This window comes from Schistocerca serialis, chromosome 9, assembly GCF_023864345.2.
Source record: "Schistocerca serialis cubense isolate TAMUIC-IGC-003099 chromosome 9, iqSchSeri2.2, whole genome shotgun sequence".
In the NCBI taxonomy this organism is placed as follows: Eukaryota; Metazoa; Arthropoda; class Insecta; order Orthoptera; family Acrididae; genus Schistocerca; species Schistocerca serialis.
The window spans coordinates 487,742,693-487,765,836 of record NC_064646.1 but is presented as its reverse complement, the minus strand read 5'-3'; the positions used below and the strand labels follow the sequence as shown (position 1 = coordinate 487,765,836).

General features: G+C 44.8%; 1 protein-coding gene across 1 annotated transcript in view; it reads left to right on the top strand.

The window, feature by feature from the left end:
* The window catches only part of LOC126419122 (ribosomal RNA small subunit methyltransferase NEP1), a 51,297-nt gene that overhangs the window by 9,655 nt on the left and 18,498 nt on the right, over positions 1–23,144 (top strand). The window contains exon 3 of the mRNA XM_050086223.1: positions 3,514–3,604. Coding sequence (XP_049942180.1) covers positions 3,514–3,604 — 91 coding nt within the window. The remainder of the gene's footprint in view (positions 1–3,513; positions 3,605–23,144) is intronic.

Sequence of the window (23,144 nt, the reverse complement as noted above, 5' to 3'; positions counted from 1 at the left end):
CTCTCAAGATGACTGAACGTTTGAGCAAAGATACTGCATCACATTTTGTCAAAAGCATGGTGATTCTCAAAGTGAAAAGTTAGTAAGATTCAGCAGGTGTTTGGAGAAGATGCGATAGGTTAACACAAATTAGGAAGTGGTTCAACTGATCCAAAAATGGCCGCACATCAGCAGAGAGTAACCAGCATTCTGGCAGGCCCCAAATTGCTCGGATTGCAGCTGTTGTTGAGGGGGTGCAAAATTTGGTCATGGCAGATCATTGTTTGTCCGTGTGGGAGACTGCCCAAGAGGTTGGAGTGAATGAAGATTCTGTACATGCAATTTTGCGCAATGATTTGAACATGCATCAAGTGGCTGCGAAATTCATGCCCAAGTTGTTGTTGCCAGAACAAAAAGACCTCCGTTTTGAGGTTGCACAGGACCTTCTGGACCCCACCAACACTGATCCTGGGTTTCCGAACACCGTGATAACTGGAGATGAGTCATGAGTGTATGGGTACGACCCAAAATGACAGTCGTCGCAATGGAAGCATCCTTAGTCTCCGAGGCCGAAGAAAGTGCGGCAGGTGCGAAGCAAAATCGAGGTGATGCCAACTGTCTTCTTTGATGTCTGTGGAATTGTGCATCATGAAAATGCACCGGAAGTACAAACAGAGAGAAAGGAATATTATAAAGATGTTCTCCGTGACACAGTTTGGCGCAAAAGACCAGACATGTGTATGGCAAAAAAATGGCAACTGCATCACGACAATGCCCCCGCACATTCATCCCACTTGATCCAAAATTTCTTGGCCAAACATGGAATTACAGCCATTCACCAACCTCCCTACTCTGCAGACATGGCTCCTTGCAACTTTTGGTTGTTCCCAAAATTGAAGATGCCACTGAAAGGATCCCGTTTTGAGAGTAGAGAAGAGACACTTTTTAGACAGGCCTCTTATTAACCATCCCTCTTTTATGGCTTGGCTGATGATTTGGTAGTTTGTGTAGTTATTGGTCAATTAGCGTCAGTTTTGATACATGCTGTGTCCAGTTACTTGCAATTCCTTGTAACCAGCATATCTAGAAAGGGCAGCTATTCGTCCTTTTCTGCCTCTGTAGTAAATTTTACATTTGCAAGGAGACTGTTTGTAATCTTAGGAAGTTGCCAAGCTACCATGACTCTAGACGATGGTGTCGTTTACATAAGTTTACTACACCTTAGATTTATCAGGTAACCAGTCCAGTGCCTTTTGAAATGCTCTGTGAAGAAACTGGTCACCATTGGAACCAGTGGACTATCTATGATGATGCCTTTCAGCTCTTTGTAGATATCACCATTCCACATGAAATCACCATTTCACATGAACTAGCTTGTGGTAAGACATGTGGGAAAGAGCTTACTGTTGTCATATGGGAAAATTAATCCTGAAATCTGCATGCTCAATCACCACCGGTGAGGCGTGTTGTTCGTATGACATAATGGAACGAGCTTTTCTTTGTGAGCAAAAATTCACACAACATGGATAGTCTTGGTAAGAACCGATGAGGACCATTTTCTATCAACTAAGTGGCGGCGTTGAGTGAGAAAACTGTGATGTGATTAGTAGCATCACTCACAGGAACATTCAGAACAAACTTGACTGTTGCTCTGAGTGACAGAAGAACAAGTTTGCACGATACAGAAACCAGATTGACAGGTCGATTCCGAAAGCGGGTTGTCACACATGTTGGTCAACCTCAGTGAAGGACCGTTGACCTCAGAGGAGCAGTCTGTCCTTCCGAAAGGGGGGGAATTTTGCCATTGTCCTAGAACTTTACCTACGGAGGATATCATTGCTAACTCTGAAGCAGCCCTCCACACCCTTTCTTATGAAAAACCTGAGTAAATTCACAGTGAAACCACCAGGATACTGTGCCGAACAAACCACCAGTTTGCAAACTAAAAAAAGAAGAGTTACAAGCGATCGAGAGCCTTAATGTCAACAAGAGTGTATTGGTGCTATCTGCCAATGAGGGAAATACGACCATTGTAATAAAGACCAAAGATTGTGAGCAGAAGGTTTGGGACCTGCTAGATCCAATAACATACCTAAAGCTAAGCATGGATACAATACAGCAGATCACATGCAACAGGAAGCAGTTAATCAAGGAATTTTCTCTCTTGGCAGACATGTAGAGAAACCTGTGCTACACAAAAGCCTCACCATCTCAGCTGTATGGATTACCAAAACTTTATAACGCCAACCGTAAGCACTCGTGGCTCATCAAAGTATAAACTGGTGCAGTACTTGGCCTCTCTGCTTCAGTTGCACACTGGAAAAACTGACACTTGCATAAAGGACTTGAAACATTTCATTGAGAAGCTGAAGAAACTAAAACGTGGACTAAAGGACATTCTGATCAGCTGCGATGTTTCTTTGTTTACCAAAGTGCCACTCGGTGATTCTCTAGAGTATATTGGGTCCATTCTCCCCCAAGATATCACCAGTGTCTTCCAGCATGTCTCAGGAGGAGCTATTTCATTTTGTTGTGGTCTTGACTCCTGAGACTGGTTTGATGCAGCTCTCCATGCTACTCTATCCTGTGCAAGCTGCTTCATCTCCCAGTATGTACTGCAGCCTACATCCTTCTGAATCTGCTTAGTGTATTCATCTCTTGGTCTACCTCTACAATTTTTACCCTCCACGCTGCCCTCCAATACTAAATTGGTGATCCCTTGATGCCTCAGAACATGTCCTACCAACCAATCCCTTCTTCTAGTCAAGTTGTGCCACAAACTCCTCTTCTTCCCAATTCTATTCAATGCCTCCTCATTAATTATGTGATCTACCCATCTAATCTTCAGCATTGTTCTGTATCACCACATTTCAAAAGCTTCTATTCTCTTCTTGTCCAAACTGTGGTGGTGGAAGAATATTTTAAATTAGTTACATTACTTAAATTTGTTTATACCTAAGTCTTGGCCTTTGAAACTTTGTATTACACTTTTCATAGAGTTTTAGTGGTCTGAAGATGATTGTACCATGATTGGAACATGTGTCCTGATTAATAAGTTTTAAATTTTAACCACTTACATGCAGTCCTAGGCTGTTTTTATTTAAAAGCTTTTACAATGTATTTTGATTTTGATCACTGTTTTCCCAGGAACAATGTTCAAAAAGAGGTTTGATATAGTTTGAGAGAAAGCTTTGTAAGATCTCGGAGCATAGTCTGGCTTCACAGAATAAACCTATCACTCTGCTGCATAGATTGTGCCACTGTGAAAATTCTGTGCATTTAGTTGTCTCTTATGTTTTCCAGCAAGAGAGGGTTTGAGTTGGAGTCCCAGATTTGTGTGCAAATTTAATCTCTCCGGAAGATGCAACACTGTTTTAGTTTGTATATTTACCTATTTGTGATCAAGTTGACACTCAGGCTTAACGAACATTGCATGCACGAGAAAATTGTAATTTATGAGGATTAAAAATTATTTTGTGGTAGCTTGTACTAAGTGTTACTAAGTTCTTGAACAGTGATCTTTCTTGACTGTAGGTGTACGTGCATACAGAGAAGAATGTTCTGATAGAAGTTAATCCACAGACGAGAATACCCAGGACATTCAAGAGATTTGCTGGTTTGATGGGTAAGCTACACGTGTTCTGTCTTGTTTTCTACTCAGTAATTTGATTGAAATGTTTCACATTTCAGTATGCTAGTTGCAATTTTATTCCTGTGTTTTCTGCTATCTTGTGACACATTGTTGGTATGAAACTATGAAACTCTTTTGCTTCTCAAATATTCTGACAATGTTGTGCGACACGAGTATTCTAACTACACCACTGTTAGAGCATGAAATCTGTAATTGCACACAATCGTTCGTGGCGGGCTGTGTATAAAAATTATGCACTATTGTATAAAAGTTATTAAGTACTCACACAAAAGTTACAGTAGTCTCAAGAGGAAGATAGGAAAAGAAAAGTGTCAATTTCATCGTTCCCCAGAAAACTGATTGCTATCTCAGCCGTAGCCTATATGGGAAACCCACCAGAACAGACGTTTTGAAGACCATAGTTCAGAGCTTTTCAAACTTCTCACAGTGACAACCTTCTAACACGTACAGTTTCACTAGACACCCTTTCACTAACATCAGTAAGACAGATTCTGTTGTAACAAATTATATTTTAAAGAAATTTTAACTTTTATATTTCATTTGTAAATACAATACACGTATTGAAGAGAAGGTTGTTTCATATTATTCTGTCACAAGTTTTTCGTTTATGTTACATTCTGAATTTACTATTCTCGCAACACCTTTGATGCTACCACTTGACACCCTGAGGTATCAGGACACCCAGTGTGGAAAGCTCTGCCATAATTGTTGAAAGTTCTTGTGTTCCAATAAAAGGTCACTTGCCGTATCTAAACATGGGCCATGGACTTGACTGACGTGAATGATAAGGACCTATTTACACAACATTTAACAGATAATGCTTTAATTGCACACATTCTCATCCAGCATACTTGTTACGAAATAGATCAAGTTGTTGCTACAACTCTACAATACCATGAAAATACAGGGAACATAAATACAGTAGAAGCCTGGTATGACGCAGTTGTCAGGGGACGTGCTTTACTGCCGCGTTATAGAGTACACACAATGTATCGAGAGTAAGCCGTGTAATGACAAACTTTGTGTGGAAAAGTAGCACATAATGTGATATTATACTTCTTTAAATTTAATGAACATTAGAATTAAAACATTTCAGAAACTTACCAAATAGGGTACAGCAATTAGACAAACTTCTCTCAGACATTGACCAAACAATAACACAACTTTCAATACGGTATATAAAGTGTGCTTTTAAATACAGTACTATAATTTACAACAGTGCCTGCGAGCCACAGTACATTATTATTACACTGCTTTAAAGAAGTTGGCTAGCTTTCTTTGGCAGATCATTTCACACAGTTTCTCTAGTGCATATTGTTTTACGCTCATCAGGTGCAAAAACTCAATTTGATTTGAATCACTTTATTGCTCCATGCACATAATCATTTTATTTATAGTGTCCATTAATGGGAACGTCATCTAATATTTTCTTCGAAGCTTCATGATCCTCATCCTCAACTGCTTCACTATTGTAATTTCCAACAGCATCAATAATGTCATGAGTGACTGGAATTCGAGTGTAGGAAAAGGGAGAGAAGGAAACATAGTAGGTGAATATGGATTGGGGGACAGAAATGAAAGAGGAAGCCGCCTGGTAGAATTTTGCACAGAGCACAACATAATCATAGCTAACACTTGGTTTAAGAATGATGAAAGAAGGTTGTATACATGGAAGAACCCTGGAGATACTAAAAGGTATCAGATAGATTATATAATGGTAAGACAGAGATTTAGGAACCAGGTTTTAAATTGTAAGGCATTTCCAGGGGCAGATGTGGACTCTCACCACAATCTATTGGTTATGACCTGTAGATTAAAACTGAAGAAACTGCAAAAAGGTGGGAATTTAAGGAGATGGGACCTGGATAAACTAAAAGAACCAGAGGTTGTACAGAGATTCAGGGAGAGCATAAGGGAGCAATTGACAGGAATGGGGGAATTAAATACAGTAGAAGAAGAATGGGTAGCTTTGAGGGATGAAGTAGTGACAGCAGCAGAGGATCAAGTAGGTAAAAAGACGAGGGCTAGTAGAAATCCTTGGGTAACAGAAGAAATATTGAATTTAATTGATGAAAGGAGAAAATATAAAAATGCAGTAAGTGAAACAGGCAAAAAGGAATACAAACGTCTCAAAAATGAGATCGACAGGAAGTGCAAAATGGCTAAGCAGGGATGGCTAGAGGACAAATGTAAGGATGTAGAGGCTTATCTCACTAGGGGTAAGATAGATACTGCCTACAGGAAAATTAAAGAGACCTTTGGAGAAAAGAGAGCCACTTGTATGAATATCCAGAGCTCAGATGGAAACCCAGTTCTAAGCAAAGAAGGGAAAGCAGAAAGGTGGAAGGAGTATATAGAAGGTCTATACAAGGGCGATGTACTTGAGGGCAATATTATGGAAATGGAAGAGGATGTAGATGAAGATGAAATGGGAGATACAATACTGCGTGAAGAGTTCGACAGAGCACTGAAAGACCTGAGTCGAAACAAGGCCCCGGTAGTAGATAACATTCCATTAGAACTATTGACGACCTTGGGAGAGCCAGGCCTGACAAAACTCTACCATCTGGTGAGCAAGATGTATGAGACAGGCAAAATACCCTCAGACTTCAAGAAGAATATAATAATTCCCATCCCAAAGAAAGCAGGTGTTGACAGATGTGAAAATTACCGAACTATCAGTTTAATAAGTCACAGCTGCAAAATACTAACGCGAATTCTTTACAGACGTATGGAAAAACTGGTAGAAGCCGACCTTGGAGAAGATCAGTTTGGATTCCGTAGAAATGTTGGAACACGTGAGGCAATACTGACCCTACGACTTATCTTAGAAGAAAGATTAAGGAAAGGCAAACCTACATTTCTAGGATTTGTAGACTTAGAGAAAGCTTTTGACAATGTTGACTGGCATACTCTCTTTCAAATTTTAAAGGTGGCAGGGGTAAAATACAGGGAGCGAAAGGCTATTTACAATTTGTACAGAAACCAGATGGCAGTTATAAGAGTCGAGGGGCGTGAAAGGGAAGCAGTGGTTGGGAAGGGAGTGAGACAGGGTTGTAGCCTCTCCCCGATGTTATTCAATCTGTATATTGAGCAAGCAGTAAAGGAAACAAAAGAAAAATTTGGAGTAGGTATTAAAATCCAGGGAGAAGAAATAAAAACTTTGAGGTTCGCCGATGACATTGTAATTCTGTCAGAGACGGCCAAGGACTTGGAAGAGCAGTTGAACGGAATGGACAGTGTCTTGAAGGGAGGATATAAGATGAACATCAACAAAAGCAAAATGAGGATAATGGAATGTAGTCGAATTAAGCTGGGTGATGCTGAAGGAATTAGATTAGGAAATGAGACACTTAAAGTAGTAAAGGAGTTTTGGTATTTGGGGAGAAAAATAACTGATGATGGTCGAAGTAGAGAGGATATAAAATGTAGACTGGCAATGACAAGGAAAGCGTTTCTGAAGAAGAGAAATTTGTTAAATCGAATATAGATTTAAGTGTCAGGAAGTCGTTTCTGAAAGTATTTGTATGGAGTGTAGCCATGTATGGAAGTGAAACAAGGACGATAAATAGTTTGGACAGTAAGAGAATAGAAGCTTTTGAAATGTGGTGCTACAGAAGAATGTTGATGATTAGGTGGGTAGATCGCGTAACTAATGAGGAGGTATTGAATAGGATTGGGGAGAAGAGAAGTTTGTGGCACAACTTGACTAGAAGAAGGGATCGGTTGGTAGGACATGTTCTGAGGCATCAAGGGATCACAAATTTAGCATTGGAGGACAGCGTGGAGGGTAAAAATCGTAGAGGGAGACCAAGAGATGGATACACTAAGCAGATTCAGAAGGATGTAGGCTGCAGTAGGTACTGCGAGATGAAGAAGCTTGCACAGGATAGCATAGCCTGGAGAGCTGCACCAAACCAGTCTCAGGACTGAAGACCACAACAACAACAACAATAATGTCCTTGTCAGCTACAATCTGGCCAATTGGTGAAAAGCTCAGATGACATCTGAGCATTTTTTGAATATGTGTAAGTGACTTGAAATGATATATTTAAAAACAAAGATGATGTGACTTACCATACGAAAGCGCTGGCAGGTCGATAGAAACACAAACACACACATACATACACACAAAATTCTATCTTTCGCAACCAATGGTTGCTTCGTCAGGAAAGAGGGAAGGAGAGGGAAAGACGAAAGGATGTGGGTTTTAAGGGAGAGGGTAAGGAGTCATTCCAATCCCGGGAGCGGAAAGACTTACCTGATGGGGAAAAAAGGACAGGTATACACGCGCGCGCCCCCCCCCCCCCCTCCACACACACACACACACACACACACACACACACACACACACACACACACACACATATTTATCCGCACATACACATACTGTGTATGTGCGGATGGATATGTGTGTGTGCGAGTGTATACCTGTCCTTTTTTCCCCTTAAGGTAAGTCTTTCCGCTCCCGGGATTGGAATGACTCCTTACCCACTCCCTTAAAACCCACATCCTTTCGTCTTTCCCTCTCCTTCCCTCTTTCCTGACGAAGCAACCATTGGTTGCGAAAGCTAGAATTTTGTGTGTATGTATGTGTGTGTTTGTGTTTCTATCGACCTGCCAGCGCTTTCATATGGTAAGTCACATCATCTTTGTTTTTAAATATATTTTTCCCGCGTGGAATGTTTCCCTCTATTGTATTCATGACTTGAAATGATGATACATTTACATGCTTGAAACATCTTGGGCATTTACTTTTACGTATACAAAGAGGTTTCAGCTTACGGCTGCCCAATTTATTTGCAGTAAAGAACAGGGTTATTCGATCTTTATTCATTTTCAAACCCAACTTATTTCTTGATTTTTTTTCTTCCTTTTTTATGTTTAGAGGGTTCTGGTTGGAAGCAGTTAATATTAAAGCACAGTTTCATCACAATTAAACACTTGATGGTCATTTAAACTTCTATGTACTGTTACTTTGTGTAGAATTTCAGGAAACTGGAAAGCAGATTCACCGTTGCAAGACCTTGCTTCTCCTTCAGTGGTCGCTTGGCAAATTCCATCTTTAACTTGTTCAGTGGTCATTTGACAAACTCTGTGGTGAAAGTTCCATCTTGAAAATCATCCATTGGAAGCCATAAAATCTTTGGTTTACTTGAGAACAAAGTGAATTTTTTCAGCCTGGGCTTTAATAATTGACCCAGAAAGTGGCACACCTTCACTAACAAAGGCATTTGTCAAGTTAATTGTCTTTTCCTAGTGTAGCCCTTTTTCTGTTCATTCCCACATTATTTTCAACTGTGTTTACAGAACTTCAAATTTATTTTCTTCTTACACTCATCATCTGATTGTTTCTTCAGATACACTACACTCACATGATATTTTCACTTCGTCTCGTTTCTTCCTTCCTTTGGTTGGTTCCTTTCTTTGCTCTTCTCCATCTCACTGTCTTCCTTACTCTTTCCCTTGTCTTCTTCTCCTTGCCTTCTCTGGCCTCCACCTCGGCGTTTGAGACAGTCTGTCCTCTCTCTCCCTCTCCCTCTCCTTTTTCCTCATCTTCCTTCCTCCCTGTGCGCGCCTGAAGGCCGACCCACGCGTTCGCACGCGAAGCCGGTGACGGGGTAACGCGTAATTCCCCGCCCTGGGTAGACAAGTAAGGCGCACACGTACCCCCTGGTACAGGCCAGGCCCAGGGAGGGGTGATTGCCTGAGCTGATACCTTCTGACCATGCCGATTGGTCCCTCCGTCTGTTTCTCGGGAGGTGTGACCTGAGGTGTAAACATTCACCTAAGGCAGGAGTGCCCTCTGAGACGGTCCCCACAAGGAAGGAGCGCACCATCGGAGACGCTGGCAATCATGGGGGATTCCTCCGCAATGGATTTCTCTTCTTCTTCTCTCTCGACTTCTGCCCATAAACGGAAACTTGACCAGCTACGAGTGACAAAAGTACTACCGCCTGCCCCACAGTTCCTCATAGTTTCTCGATCTGAGGACGGCAAGATTTTTCCTCTGTCAACCATTTCGTTATCCAAAAGGGCGTAGATGCCATAGCCGGCTCTGTCGTCGTGTACCAGGTTGCATAATGGTACCTTGTTACTAGAAACTGAGAGCGCCTTTCAGGCACAAAAACTGCCTCGGGCCACACTCCTGTACACGTTCCCTGTCCGGGTGGAGGCTCACCGCACTTTGAATTCGTCTCGTGGTGTGGTATATACTCGATCACTCGACGGATTGACTGACGAGGAGATTCAGTCTTTCCTCGCTGAGCAGGGCGTGACGGCTGTCCATAGGGTCATGAAAAAGGTCAACAATGACCTTGTACCAACCTGGACACTTTTCTTGACCTTTGTTAGTGTTCAGCTGCCGTCGCGTATCAAAGCGGGCTACGAGGTTATTTCTGTTCGCCCCTATGTCCTGACACCTACGCGCTGCTACCAGTGTCAGCGTTTTAATCACACTCGCCAGTCTTGTTCCAATGCGGCTAAATGTGTCACTTGTGGCAGGGATGCCCATGAGGGTGACTGTCCACCTCCGTCTCCTCGTTGTGTGAACTGTCAGGGTGACCATGCAGCATTCTCCCGTGACTGTCCCATCTACAAGGAAGAATGCTGTATCCAAGAAATTCGGGCCAAAGAGAAAGTGTCCACCTCGGCTGCTTGCAAGCTATTTTAGTAGGAAGCCCACGCTGCTCCCAGCAGGGAAATACAGTACTGTCCTCGCCTCTCCTCGGACTACCAGGGAGGTGGCGACGCAGACATGCGATCTGACCTTCAGCACCACAGTCGTCCGTTCGGCCAGTGCTAAGATCGCGCGGTCGACGTCTCCTCTTCCTCCCGTCACCCGTCCAACACAGGCACCTTCATCAGCTTCTGCCAAGACGTAGACCCAGAAGTCAGATGCATGGGCCTTCAAGAAGGAACCGTCCCGTGCAGACTTCTTACGTACCTCGAATTCCCAGCCGTCGACCAGTACTTCCACTAAAAGACCTTCCAAGAAGGCTCATAGGAAGCACAGTTCTCCTTCTCTGCCACGGCGCATTTCTTCTCCTGCGCCACCCAGCGGTTGCCGCCCCAGGCCGTCATCTGTTTCGCCTGGCCGCACCGCTGATAGCCGAACATCTGGCCGTCCACCAGCGGAGGAAGCTCCTCCTCCCGGCCATCTTAACGAGATGGCCGATGAACCTATAGAACCAATGGACGATGACTGTCCACCTACTGATAGCGGCGGCAGTACTCGCTTGAAGCCAGGCCCTCAGCGGCCTTCGAGGTGACCCCTTCTTTCATCTTCCTTTTCTTCTCACGATGGCACTTATTCACTGGAATATTTGCAGCATTCGCTCCAACCGAGAGGACTTGAAGTTGCTGCTCCGCTTGCACTGTCCGCTTGTCGTAGCCCTCCAGGAAACGTAGCTACGCCCATGCGATCACATGGCCTTGGCACACTGCACCTCTGTGCGTTTTGACCTACCCCCTGTGGTAGGTATTCCGGCTCATGGAGGGGTTATGTTGCTGGTCCGGGATGATATTTACTATGATCCCGTCACATTGCACACCGGCCTGCAGGCAGTTCATTTTCTATTTGTACCGTTTACACTCCATCGTTGTCTGCCGTTACCAGGGCAGACATGATGCAACTTATTGCTCAGCTACCTGCACCATTTTTGTTAACTGGAGACTTCAATGCCCACCATCCCCTTTGGGGCTCTCCAGCATCCTGCCCGAGGGGCTCCCTGTTAGCAGACCTTTTCAACCAGCTCAATCTTGTCTGCCTCAATACTGGCGCCCCTACTTTTCTTTCGGACACATCTCACACCTATTCCCATTTAGACCTCTCTATATGTACTACCCAACTTGCACGCCGGTTTGAGTGGTATGCCCTTTCTGACACATATTCGAGCGACCACTTCCCGTGTGTCATCCATCTCCTGCATCATACCCCCTCTCCGTGCTCAGCTGGTTGGAACATCTCCAAAGCAGACTGGGGGCTCTTCTCTTCCAGGGCGACCTTTCAGGATCAAACCTTCACAAGCTGCGATAGTCAGGTCGCACACCTCACGGAAGTCATTCTCACTGCTGCTGAATATTCCATCCCTCACACTACTTCTTCTCCACATCGCGTACCGGTCCCCTGGTGGACCGCAGCATGTAGAGACGCTTTACGTGCTCGTCGACGTGCTTTACGCACCTTTAAACGCCACCCTACAGTGGCGAATTGTATCACTTATAAACGATTACGTGCGCAGTGCTGTCGTATTATTAAAGAAAGCAAGAAAGCCAGCTGGGCTGCTTTCACAAACACCTTCAACAGTTTTACTCCTTCTTCTGTTGTCTGGGGTAGCCTGCACCGTCTATCTGGCACTAAGGTCCACTCACCAGTTTCTGGCTTGACAGTCGCGAATGACGTCCTTGTGGCCCCTGAGGATATCTCCAATGCCTTCGGCCACTTTTTCGCAGAGGTTTCGACCTCCGCTCATTACCACCCCGCCTTCCTCCCCCAAAAACAGGCAGAGGAGGCTAGGCCACCTAACTTCCGCTCCTCGAATCGTGAAAGTTATAATGCCCCTTTCACCATGCGGGAACTCGAAAATGCACTTGCCCGGTCACGGTCCTCCGCTCCATGGCCTGATTCTATTCATATTCAGATGCTGAAGAACCTTTCTCCTGCGGGTAAAGGTTTCCTTCTTCGTACTTATAATCGCATCTGGATTGAGGGACATGTTCCCGCATGCTGCCTCGAGTCTATTGTTGTACCGATTCCTAAGCTGGGGAAGGACAAGCACTTGCCTTCCAGTTATCGACTCATCTCCCTTACCAGCTGTGTCTGTAAGGTGATGGAACGAATGGTTAACTTTCGTTTGGTTTGGCTGCTCGAATCTTGACGCCTACTTACCAATGTACAATGTGGATTTCGTAGGCACCGCTCTGCTGTTGACCATCTGGTAACCTTGTCGACCTTCATTATGAATAACTTCTTGCGGAAGCGCCCGACCGCGGCTGTGTTCTTTGATTTGGAGAAGGCTTACGACACCTGTTGGAGAGCGGGCATTCTCCGCACCACGCATACATGGGGCCTTCGCGGTCGCCTCCCTCTTTTTATTCGTTCCTTTTTAATGGATCGACAGTTCAGGGTACGTGTGGGTTCTGTCCTGTCGGACACCTTTCGCCAGGAGAATGGAGTGCCACAGGGCTCAGTTTTGAGCGTCGCTCTCTTCGTCATAGCGATCAATCCAATAATGGGTTGCCTCCCAGCTGATGTATCAGGCTCCCTTTTCGTGGACGATTTTACCATCTATTGCAGCGCGCAGCGTACATGTTTACTGGAGCGCTGTCTTCAGTGTTCTCTTGACCGTCTTTACTCCTGGAGTGTCGCCAATGGCTTCCGTTTTTCTGCCGAGTAGACGGTCTGTATTAACTTCTGGCGCTACAAAGAGTTTCTCCCACTGTCCTCACGACTTAGTCCCATTGCTCTCCCATTCGTGGAGACAACAAAATTTTTAGGTCTTACATTTGACAGGAAACTTAGCTGGTCTCCACATGTGTCTTATTTGGCTGCACGTTGTACCCGTTCTCTAGATGTCCTCCGTGTTCTCAGTGGTATGTCGTGGGGAGCGGATCGAACCGCCCTACTTCGCCTATATCGGTCGATCGTCCGCTCAAAGCTGGATTATGGGAGCTTCGTATACCCCTCTGCACGGCCGTCCATCTTGCACCGCCTCAACTCCATACAACATCGGGGTTTACGTCTTGCGATCGGAGCATTTTATACTAGTCCCGCCGAGAGTCTTCATGCTGAAGCCGGTGAATTGCCACTGCCCTACCGGCGCGATATACTGCTTTGTCGGTATGCCTGTCGGCTACTGTCAATGCCCGACCACCCGTCTTATCGTTTCTTTTTTGACGACTCTCTCGATCGTCAATACGGGTTGTATGTCTCTGCCCTGCTACCCCCTGGAGTTCGCTTTCGTCGCCTCCTTCAACACCTTAATTTTTCACTCCCTGCAACCTTTAGAGTGGGCGAGAGCCACACGCCACATTGGCTCCAGGCTCAGGTTCGCGTTCACCTTGACCTCAGCTCGCTCCCAAAGGAGGTTACCCCCGGTTCATTATACCGCTCCCATTTTGTCGAACTTCGTTCGAAGTTCATTAATATGACCTTCATTTATACAGATGGCTCTAAGACCAACGACGGGGTCGGTTGTTCTTTTATTGTCGGGGCACAAAGTTTCAAATACCGGCTCCGTGGCCATTGCTCGGTCTTCACAGCTGAGCTCTTTGCCCTCTACCAGGCTGTTCTTTACATCTGCCGCCACCGAAATTCTGCTTATGTCATCTGCTCCGATTCCCTGAGCGCCATCCAGAGCCTCAGTGATCCGTATCCGGTTCACCCTCTCGTGCACCGGATCCAACGCTCTCTTCAGCAGCTGGTGGACGACGGTTCTCCGGTTAGCTTTATGTGGGGTCCTGGCCATGTCGGTATCCCTGGGAACGAAGCTGCAGATGCCGCGGCCAAGGCTGCGGTCCTCCAGCCTCGGACAGCTTCTTGTTGTGTCCCTTCATCAGTTTGTAGCAGAGTCATTTGTCAGCGCATTTTATCGCTGTGGCATGCCGATTGGGCTACACTTACGGACAACAAGCTTCGGGCCTTGAAACCTCTTCCTGCGGCTTGGACGTCCTCCTCACGCCCCTCTCAGCGGGAGGAGGTGATTTTAGCTCGGTTACGAATTGGACACTGCCGGTTCAGCTATCGCCATCTGCTGATGGCTGCGCTGGCGCCGTTCTGCCCATGTGGGCAATTGCTGACGGTCCGCCACATTTTAACGTCCTGTCCGGATTTTACTACACTGCGTCTTGATCTTGGCCTGCCACGTACTCTCGATGCCATTTTAGCGGATGACCCAGGAGCAGGTGCTCGCGTTCTTCGTTTTATCAACTTGACCAACCTGTCTGACATTTGATTATGCTGTTTTTTTTAATCCTATGCCTGTCTATATTTTATTGTGTTTTCCCTTTTAGCTGCTGTTTTAAACTTGTGCCTCGCGGTGCATTCCTAACGTAGTCTGGGCGCTAATGACCGTTGAAGTTGTGCGCTTCTGTCCAGCTACACTCCTCATATGTTGATAAGACAAACCAAAGATTGAGTTTAATTATGTCCATCTATTTTGGTTATTGTTTAAAGAGCTCGGAGGTTGCAGCAGTAAATCGTACTGCAGAAAGGCTACATCAGACTGTAATAAGATTTTTTTCATGTTCATAAGATATACCGAGAGTGCAGAAATCATTCATAAACTATTTTATTTTGGGGAACATACTTTATACTGTGTTATATCTGAACCTGCAGTATATCGGCCCACAGCAATTTGAGCTTCTACTTTATGAACATTACACATAAGCTCATAGGCTTAGATATAAGCCACACCCTTTATTATTGAGAGTGTCACTCTCTAGACATGTTTATGTTGTAATGTAGATAAATTATACAGAAATACCAGCCTATTTGCTGACATGTATGTGTTCCTTTCAGTCAGTATTTTCGTCACTCTCCTCACTAAGTAACTGAAGTGTTTATCCTGGGATTTGGACACACAGCACTTATTCAGCTTTTTGATGATAAAATATGGTGACATTTTATGGCACAAAGGGACAATCCACTCGTCTGTAAAGCTGAGTGGTGGTTTTTTAATCATACGTTATGGAATGAGGGAATGATGCACTTTTAAAAACCAAACAAGCAGCATTTTTAGAGCTGTTCTACAAATGGATTTTTTTTTTATCATATCGAGCACCTGCAGTACTGAAGACATATATCCAGATGTAATGGCTAAGTCTGCCTTTGGCACAGTAGCTTTATTCTGTACTTTATATGTGAAGTGGTCGTTAAAGTCATCCAACCCTGGTGTAGCAGACCAGCGCGATAGACCTGCAGTATTTAGCCATTCATTAATTCTATCATCGTCTGGCAATTTTCTTGGCAATGTACCACTAACTTCTTAGTGAAGTATTCCTTGGGGTAAGTTTCACGCTTCAGAATTCAGAATAACATAAATAATTTTATGGGGGGGGGAGTAGATTTGCTCTTACATGGGCACATTTTTTAAACTGTTTATGTATTTCCTTTTTTCAGCAAGAATAAGTTGTATGAAATTTGGGCTTGGTAGGATAATGTGAAAGGTGCCTCTGGCCCCTCAAAATTGTAAAATGCAGACAGAAAAGAAACCCTCCAGCTGTACTTACTTTTGCATGGCAAACTCATTCATTACCTAATGTAGTCAGTTAGTTTCCTTCAGTGTCCTTAACTGAATGTGTTTTGATATCTTCTTTGGCATTGTTCAAGTAATGGGATGAGTCAGTGGCCACCGGACAAGGAGCAAGAAGGCAGAGTGGACTGAGCCATGCCCCTTTACGACCTGACGCGATCCACACCAGGGAATTTAAAGTTGTTGTAAGAGCAATATTTTCATCTCCTGTTCACTTATGGGAGGAAATTCATTTACTCGGGCATTATCACAGTTTTTACTCAGTAAACCTCAAGTAATGTAGGAAAGTGTCAATTGCTGCTCTGCCAGGTAAGGCGTAACATCAATCTAGTCTATAAGGCTGCCTCGTCATTGTTGAGCAGTGCAGGTTTGTACGAAGTTGTCCAAAATTTGAAGCTCTCCATTGAGTATGAGGAACTCCTCTTTGACGAGCTGTGTCAGTTGCTAATGCAATATTTCAGACACTGAGCCTGTGTGGTAGCAGCACGTTTTCGGTTTAACCAGCACCACAAGCACCCTGGGCAGTCGTACAAAGGCCAGATTGCTGATTTGCAGAGTCTGTTAAGTGAGTGTCAGTTTGAATGTCCCAAATGTGCTTCTTCTTATTTGGACTTGCTAATTTGAGACTTAATTGTCCTGTCAGCACCCGATACCAAAGTCGAGATTAGGGCATCAATTTCATGCGACCCTTCTTTAGGTGAAGTTACCCAGATTGCGGGCTTGTGTGAGCTGACAGTGGCAGTGAGGGATATCCTTTCTGATAATTGCAGTTGGCTGAGTTAGGTGTGCATGATAAACTGTACCTGGTGCCCCATGGGGGGAACCCATGTGGCCTCCACCTCCCACCGAGTCGCTGTATGTTGATGCCTTTGACAGTTCTGCCACAGAATTGTGCTGTTGCCGACTTTTGCCTGTGCCGAGCTCAGCAGTTTCACGTCAATTGTGGCACCGTAATTCCCTCTTGCGGCAGTTTTCAGGTCCCTGACATCAATCTCCTTCCGCCCGACATGTGAACCAGTGGCCCTGACCCAGTTGTCATTTCTTGAATGTCATCGAGATTCCCTGCATGTGGAAGCCACATGTGGTGTATGCCACTGGGTAGTACATTTGGCAACTGTTTGCGACAGTTGGTGACCCGTGAGTCAGTTAACGGACACCCCGGTGTTTTCACTGAACTGTGGGAGCATCCCTACTACCCCACACAGATCACCCCCAGCATATTTTGCTGATGTTTGTGGAAGGGCAGCCAGTCGAATTTCGAGTTGATACTGGAGTAATGGTCAGCATCATTAATTTAGATATATACAGGCCCTTGGAGTGTTGAGAGTTGCAATGGCTGCTGTGTCATGTGTCTTATAACAAAACAATTCATTCGTTTAGAGAGACGATTCTCCATCCTTGTGCATTACAAGAATGTGGAGTAACGACTTAACATTGTTAGTGCTCAGTTCACAGTTGGCACAGAATATTTATGGGCTGGACACCTGTTCTGTCTTCGGTTTCCAGATTGTTGACAAAGTGCATTTAGTATCTCAATCCATTCCCTTTTACTATTTGCACTCCTTGCTGTGGCCATGTGGCACATAGTCGAGTGGTGGCCCCCTGCCATTGTGCCCTTGCATACTCCAGTTGCTGCACGCATTGCACTCGGTACACCTCACACTGAGGCATTGGCGCAACATCACGTGTGTACTGACCTGCGATCGATTGTGGCATCGTAAGTCTGGTGAAGGCTTTCAGGGCTCATGCACAGAAGCACAGTACACTGCCGTGACAGTTTTCTCCTCTGTCGGTCTCGGAGTGCTCTTGGGATAGGCTGTGCTCCAATTTTGTGTGTCAGTTTTTGGGCAGCATGTGGTCGTCAGTAGTCCATGCATTGTCCAGTTTCCCATACATAGTCGAACTGCTCTCCACATCGTCAGCTGCCACTGTGTATTATTGATTATTTTTGTCATTGAGGGTTGCCCGGTAACCTCATGTCTGGTAATGGTAGGAAATTTATCGTGGGAGTAAGAAGACTTTTGCATTTGTAACAGTATCAGGCATCTGACTAACACCTCGTTTCACGCTGCTTCTAACTCGGAGGTGGAGTGCACCGTGCGGACAGTCAAGACCCAAATGAAGGTCAGTGTTTGTGTCTTCCTACAATGGTGTGTTGTCAGTTTTTCTGGCTATGTACCATACGTCAGTGGGTGCAGTCTGGCAGAACATTTGCACGGGCGCTGGCCACAGTGTTTCCTTGCTTTGTCGCATCCTGAGTCACGTGCCACAAACCACCGTGGCCCGCTGCATTTTTCGGGGCTGCCAGGTCGGCAGGATGGCTGTGAGGTCTCATGGCGGTTGTCAGAGTTCAGCAGCTGTTTGTGCTGGGTGCCAGTAGGCAGAAGCTGACTCATTGTGCAAAACAGTTGTGCCCATGCCCTGTCAGGTTGTTATCACTGCAGTCTTCTGGTCAGTCAGGTGGTATGATCGGTCATGACATTCTTTCAAGTGTAGGCTCCCACTTGCAGCTGCATGCTTCCCTGTTGCTGTCTCCTCTACTGTCCTTCCATTGTCTGCAGTCTTGGTCCCCACTGAGACTTGCACCTGTGCCTGCCAATGTGGAGTGTGTGGGTTTTCGTCTTTCATCCACCCTCCTCCTCCTCCTCTCCCCCCTCGCTGATGGAAGTGGCTGCCTCCATTGCTGCCAATGGACAGCCACCCACCAATTGCTTCTGGTGGAACTGGCGGTGTTGGCATAACATCTTTTAGCGGTCAATCTGCTGCCAGCTTCTCCAGTGACCACTGCAATTCTATGCTGGAGGTCGAGACCTGAGCCCGGCCATTTTATGCCCTATATAGCCTTCTTTTGGGGATGGGATGGATGTAGTATCCTCACCAGCAGTAATCGTGATGGAGGGAGAAGAACTGGCCTGCGTAATGCCGTGGAATAGTTTGGAAAGCTGCCACGGAGGGTGCACGGATGCATAGTTTGGGCAGACCTGCTGATGGAGGCATTACCTGCGGTTGGCAATAAGCCGAGCGAGCCAGGGCTTAAGCCAACTTCAGCTACTGTGGACCTTGCCGCACGCATCACGCCGAGCATTGTTGCCGAGTACTCTGACGACAGTCGCACCCGCCAACCGTGTGCTGTGTTATCTCTGTGCACTTTTCTATGTGGGCTCGGACTTTCTGCGTACACTCAATGCGAGTTTTTATTTCCTCTCACGGTCTTCTGTTCCTGGGTTGTTATCGAGCCACTTTCGGCCCGTGAAGGAACCGTGCTGACAGTGTAGTTGTCATACCATTGCAGATGCTGAAGTACAAAATGAAGAGTAGTTCATTTTGAAATTTTGTCCAGTTTGTCGTACATAAATCTGCTCATAGTTACCACATTTTAACTTATAAACATCCGAATGTGCAAATTTATGGGATTTTTCCATGTTATGACAAATTAGTGATCACAGCATGCTATGTGTGTGATGTGCTGTATGTTTGGAAGCATATTTTTAGATTGGTTTTCTAAAGTGCGAGTGTAATTTTATATGAAATTTTTCCCCAGTGTAGTATAATAATGAATTGTTTATTCTTGCTATAATTTGTCCTTGTTAAGGTAATATTGTCTTTTATTTTGTTTCATTTGTATGTTGTTTTCTGATATAAATTTTGTCAATGGTGGAGTTATAACAATTATTTTTTATTGTTCTTGTTAGTGTCTGATTTGAAGACTTTTTCTTGAGTCAGTGGATACATTATTAGTCTCCCTATTCACGTTCAGAAATATTCTTCTTTTTTGTGCCGCCAGATGACGAGATAATGTGCACTGTACAGTTTGTGGTGGTCTGTTTTCGATAGGTGTTGAATTTATGCATAGCTCCATTTGTTGTGGTTTCGAGGTTTAAAAAGTTTATTTGATTATCTTGTTAATGTTGAACCATAACTGTGATATTTTTTATTGGCTGTTCCATTGTGTGTCTGTTTCGTTTTCTGTTTCTTCAAGTAAAATTCTGTGATGTGTTAGAAATAATAATCTTTGCATGTACAGCAGCTGACAATGATTACTGCATATGTTTTTGTAAACAATACCTGGTGCTGATTGCATATATGTACATACATAAATCATATAATCGTATCATTATGCAAATATTATGAAATATCATCATTGGCATACCATAAAAAGTATTACATATAAGGCAAATCACGTCACAAATGATATTAAAAGTCACATATACATAAAATGCTACTATATAAACTACAGCTAACATATTAAAATAAATGTGTGTCCTTTGTAATAGAGGTGCCACTAATGATGGATGATTGACTGAAACTAATCTTAACTATTATATTACACATTTGCAACATATGTGATTTATTAATCAGTCCTTTCCAAATGTCACATGCAAAAAATTCTGACATACCCGAGAAAGATCACTTTCAGAGTTCTACATTGGCAACAACCTTGATTGACTTAAATGAAAGTATCCATTTGCACAATATTTAAGAGAGAAAACTTTAATTGTATTAGTCTTTTCTGCAAAACTCATTTCAAATGCCAAAAATATGCCACAAGATAACTGAGTACCTTATGATGTCTCAGGTTTTCTTGATGTGGTTGATTAATAGTCAGCTCTTGGGTGTTTTGTCAGTTCATTGTTTCCATTTTATGTGCTATACATGGACAACCGACCTAGCTGTCTTCATCACGTGCTGCAAGTTTTGCTGTTAAGTGTTAATTTAAGCCAGTCTGGCTGGAGTCCAGGCAGCAAGTGCAGATAACAGCAAAACTCGAAGTACCTGAAGAAGGCAATGGGTCGGTTGTTGAAATATAGCACGTAAAATAGAAACAACACATTGGCAGAACACCCGTAAGCACTATTGTAACTTGGACACACATCACAACCAAGAATGTTATTACAACTTTATTAGACCATGGGATATATGCCAGTCACTGTACTGTACTGTACTGTACACAATAAGATAAAGCAAATGTATGCAAGCAGGAATGACATAACTGAACACGAGAGTAGTGCAGCAAGGTTTAAGTAGGCACGCCCCCATGGCGGGCTCTATTGAAAGTTCACAGTATCGCTCTCTTGTGCCTCACTCTTTCGTATGATACGCTAATACACATGGATTTCAATTGAGTGTACATCGGTCCTCTTCCATTGGGGAACAGCTCAGATTTGCCAGGTGCCTGTAGCATCTTCCTCTGCAAGACTGACTGAGATGATGTGCTGATACTGGGGCATATGATCTGAAGTACTTGGTCAGTGGGCAGCATCATAGTCTGCTGTCTTGTGGCAACCTGTATGGTAGGATGGGTGACATCAGCACAAGCTTTGGGTCCGTATCAGGCCTAGGACCTGGTGAAGGTGGGTCCCTGCAATTGGCGGCTGAGGCGGAGGAGACTGCTCTGGTGTGGATGGTGACTACATCGGTATCGGTAGCGGTAGCGGTATTTGAGAAACTGTGCCACCTTTGTCCTCCGATGCTGGAGAACTCCTCGTATGTCGTGGCAGGGACACAGCCGCGTTAAGTGATCCGCCAAGCAATGCAGACTGGCGTGGTGACGTCGGTGTCTTGGCCAGGCGCGTCTGGTCATCCACACACAGGCACAACCGATCATAATGGTGTGCACAGAAGGCCTCCTCCATATGAACATCACAGAGACAGTGGCTGCGGCATCGGGAGATGATGGCGGGAATCCATTTTGGGCAACGACCGAACGCTCGTGCCCAGATGGCCACCTCAGGCTGGAAATGGGATGATGGCTGCACGAGTTGGTGTCCCTGGCCGTGTCGCAAGAGAAGCAGGAGCGTCCAAGGTTGACGCCTGTGCAGCTCGGCAGGACTGTTGTTGCCGAGTGGTATGAACTGATAGGAAGACAGAAATTCATCTGAGGCAATGTCAAATGGGCACCGGATCACGTACTTCTTCATTTGCAGTTGAAATTTTCTAACTAACTTTCCAGCCTACCTGTTGGTCTGCACGGGTGAAGGGGGGGGGGGGGGGCGCAAAACTGTGACAAATCCCGCAGGTGTTGCAGGAGGCGGCAAACCCCTGTGACACAAAGTGAGGGCCATTATCAGAGACAGATGTTGCCTTAAGTCCTTTGATGGAAAAAATTTTCAGCAGTGCTGCCACAGTGGCAGAGGCCAAAATTAACATGCAACAAACAACATATGGGAATCGAGAGAATGTATCAATTACTATTACTGAGGAAAGGGCCGACGAAATCAATGTGGAGATGGTCCCAGGCCTGCGAAGGTTGTTGCCACGGATACAACACTGCCTGCTGGGCAGCTTTCTGCAATGTGCATTGAGAACGTACTGTAACCAAACAATTGATGTTGCCGTCCAGACCGGACCAAAAAACACGACAGCAGGCTAACACCGTGGTGCGTGACACCTTCCCCTCCCCCCTTTGCCCCACCTTCTACCCAGTGATCAGTGTGCCGCAATTGCAGGATCTCCAAATGGAGAGCTAAGGGAACCACTACGCGAGGAGCTGAGTAGTCTGTATCAAGGAGTAGAACACCATCAATAGAGAAATGATGGCGAAACACACAGTAGTAATGGAGGGGATCAGATGACCATTATGGAGGTGCCTCAGGCCAGCCCTATTGTTTGCAGTAGCCTTCTTTCCATAAAATCGGATCATAGCAGTAACTTGCACAACTCGAATGCTAGTGATCAAAAAACCGTCAACAGTTTCTTGAGCGCATTCGTCAATGTGGGAACAGAGTAACTCTTCCCTAACAAAAACTGGGTCCTGGCCAGCTGGAAGATGAGAGGGCACGTTAGCATTCGTGTGTTTAGCCTTGGGGCAGAAGTGAATCTCGTAGTTGTACCGAGAGAGGAACAGTGCCCTGTGCTGCTTTGTCCAGCAACAACACTGACGAGTTAAACAGCAAAACTAAAAGCTTGTGATCCATGAGGAGATGTAATAGAGGAAAATGTGAAACTTTATTAAGGCATAAACAATAGCAAGGGATTCTTTCTCTATTTGTGAATATCTAGTCTGGGTTGAATTAAGGATCTTTGATGCTTATGCAATTGGCCACTGGGAGCCATCAGAATGTTTATGAGCGAACACCACCCCCAGCCCACGCTGCGATAAATTGGTTGCTGACACTAAATGTTGAGCCGGTTTGTAGGTTATGAAGCAAGGTGCAGCTTGTAACATAGATTTCGGTTTGGAAAACGCCGTTTCACACATATGCAAACAGTGAAGGGACATTCCCTTATGCAGCAAAGCATGTAACGGTTGTGTAACCGAT